A 2,500-nucleotide genomic window follows, 5' to 3' on the forward strand; every position below is an offset into this window, starting at 1 on the left:
GCTAGCATGGAAAGCGGACGTTAAACGATGATGATGATGATGATGCACATATATATATATATATGACAAAAATACAGATGGAGAAAATCACATCTTTAATCGGTGATTCCACCATACAATACCAAAGATCATTACTGTTGTGTCTGCATATTTAGACACAGAAAAATCTATAAAATACCAGTCAAATTAATATATCTGAAAGTATATGCTAATACAATATCATCTAGGCAATCCAAAATTGCTTAAATTCAAAGTGAACTAAGAAAATATCTCCAATAGATGAATGCATACAAAATGAACGTTAAGAAGAAATATAATATTCTAAGAAAAGTCACTTTTGTCTTTAATATTTGATGATGTCAGTAGATAACAAAAGAATAATGGATAAACATATCCTATGTCAAGACAATTAGTTATTTATCTATTTATCTACGTATTTAATAGTGCTTATGATCCCCTGTTATTACTTTACATTAATAAACTGTATTTTCCCTTAAACACCAGTTTTCTAAAGGACAGATAATTTTGTTTTTACAATTACAAAGGCATTTATTCACTTGCATTTAGTACTCATGATTAAAATAATTAGTACTAACCCACCTTTCAGAAGTAGGTATTACAGTTGGATTATTATCAGTATTGTAATTAATATTAAAACTAGGTGTTAACTGTATTATCAGAATTGAAATTACTTTTACTTAAAGTATGAAAATATAGTTCAGGAAAATTATCATTAGAGTTAATTCCATAATTCACATTACCAGTTCTACAGATGTATTTACAGATATATATATATGTGTGTGTTCAATTCAATTCAGCATAGTTAGTGCATTTAAGTTTTCAACAATTTCAAAAATACTCAAGCTATAGAAGAAAATGATACATTTAGATATTTAAATAAATAATATTGCTAGGAGGAGGCATAATTGTGGGGTTTAGAAACTTGTCTCTCAACCATATATTTCAAGGTTTAGTCCCACTGCATGGCACCTATAACCTCTCAGGTTGGCTAAAGCTTTTTGAGTGAATTTAGCAGACAGAAACTGAAAGAAATACTTCTTATCTTAGTATAGTAATAGTACTGTTTTCTTCATTTGCTATTTTAGCACTGTTTAAATTGCTTTCATTTTAATTCCAGGTGTTGACCGATTCTATAAGGATATTGAACTCATGATTGGTTACCAGCCGTGTCGATGGTGGAAGATATCCTGGTGCTTTGTCACACCTGCAGTTATTTTGGTAAATCTACACTTATAAATCATAATCATTATAAATCATAATCATTTGTAATGTGACACAACCTCATAAAAAATATTTTTAACAACAGAACTTAATTCTTGAAATTTCAAAATATCCATCCATCTGACCATCCAGCCATCTTCTCCACTCACTATTCTTGGAAGAATTGTTTTGATAGGACTTTGTGTGGCCCAAGGTGCCACACAGTGAAATTGAACCCAGAACTATGTAGAATTAATTTAATCAATATGAGGATTTTGATACTAGATATTTTATTGGATTCAGGTATAAAGAGCAAGTAATACTTTCAAAGTTTCATCTCTGAAAATATATTTTAAACCCTTTTATCAGATAATAAAAGAAGAAGCATTCTGCATGACAAAGTACCTTTGCAGTGTTTAGTTATGCCTCTACTTTCTGCAATGATTTGTTGTGCAAACGCAACAAAATACAAATGTGTGAAGAGAAAAATTGGGCATAAGAGGCATCAGGTGTGGTGTGCAGGAAGGATGACTGCACTGGTATTGGCATGTGATGCAGATGGATGAGGATGATGCAGTCTCCATCTCTAATCATCTGTTACATTCTTTTCAAGCTCTAATCCACTCACCTACCCACCTACCTTTTCCTCTCCCTCCATCCTGTTCTCTCTCCCATATTCACCATGCACCTTGACCTCACATCTCTCTCTCTTTCACTTTCCAGGTGGGCAAGTCATCCATTCACCTTTTCCTGCCCCTTTGTCACACTTTCATATCCCATAATACTACACCACACTCAATTGAGGAATCTTATTTTGTAGGTACTTTGTGACCTTATCAATGCTGGTATCATGTAAAAAGCGCCCTCTGTACATTCTGTGAATTGGTTGGCATTAAGAAGGGTATCCAGCTGTAGAAACCATGCCAAAGCAGACATTGGAGCTTGGCACAGCCCTCTCCATGGTCAGTTCATGTTCAACTGTCCAACGTGTGCCAACATGGAAAAAGGGGACATTAAATGATAATGATTTTATATGTGTGTTTGTGTGTGCGTGCATACTTGCATGCATGCATGTATGTATACACACTCATTTTTGTACCTCTATCATACTTTCAAATCCATCTCTCAGTACTACACACTACTCAAAGCAAAGTCTTGTCTTGCAAGTTCTTGGTGACTCCAGTTCCTGTCAACTTTTCCAACTCATGCTGGCTAGAAAAAAAATTATGCTAGATAAAGATAGTTTGTTGTTATTTAAAACTATTTTCTATCATGGTGC

General features: G+C 33.6%; 1 protein-coding gene across 2 annotated transcripts in view; it reads left to right on the plus strand.

Moving 5' to 3' along the window:
- LOC106872196 (sodium- and chloride-dependent glycine transporter 2) overlaps positions 1-2,500 on the plus strand; it is a 126,224-nt gene that overhangs the window by 121,167 nt on the left and 2,557 nt on the right. For both annotated transcript variants that reach the window (XM_052973786.1, XM_052973787.1), the window contains exon 12: positions 1,139-1,239. In XM_052973786.1, coding sequence (XP_052829746.1) covers positions 1,139-1,239 — 101 coding nt within the window. The remainder of the gene's footprint in view (positions 1-1,138; positions 1,240-2,500) is intronic.

Source organism: Octopus bimaculoides, chromosome 16, assembly GCF_001194135.2.
Source record: "Octopus bimaculoides isolate UCB-OBI-ISO-001 chromosome 16, ASM119413v2, whole genome shotgun sequence".
In the NCBI taxonomy this organism is placed as follows: Eukaryota; Metazoa; Mollusca; class Cephalopoda; order Octopoda; family Octopodidae; genus Octopus; species Octopus bimaculoides.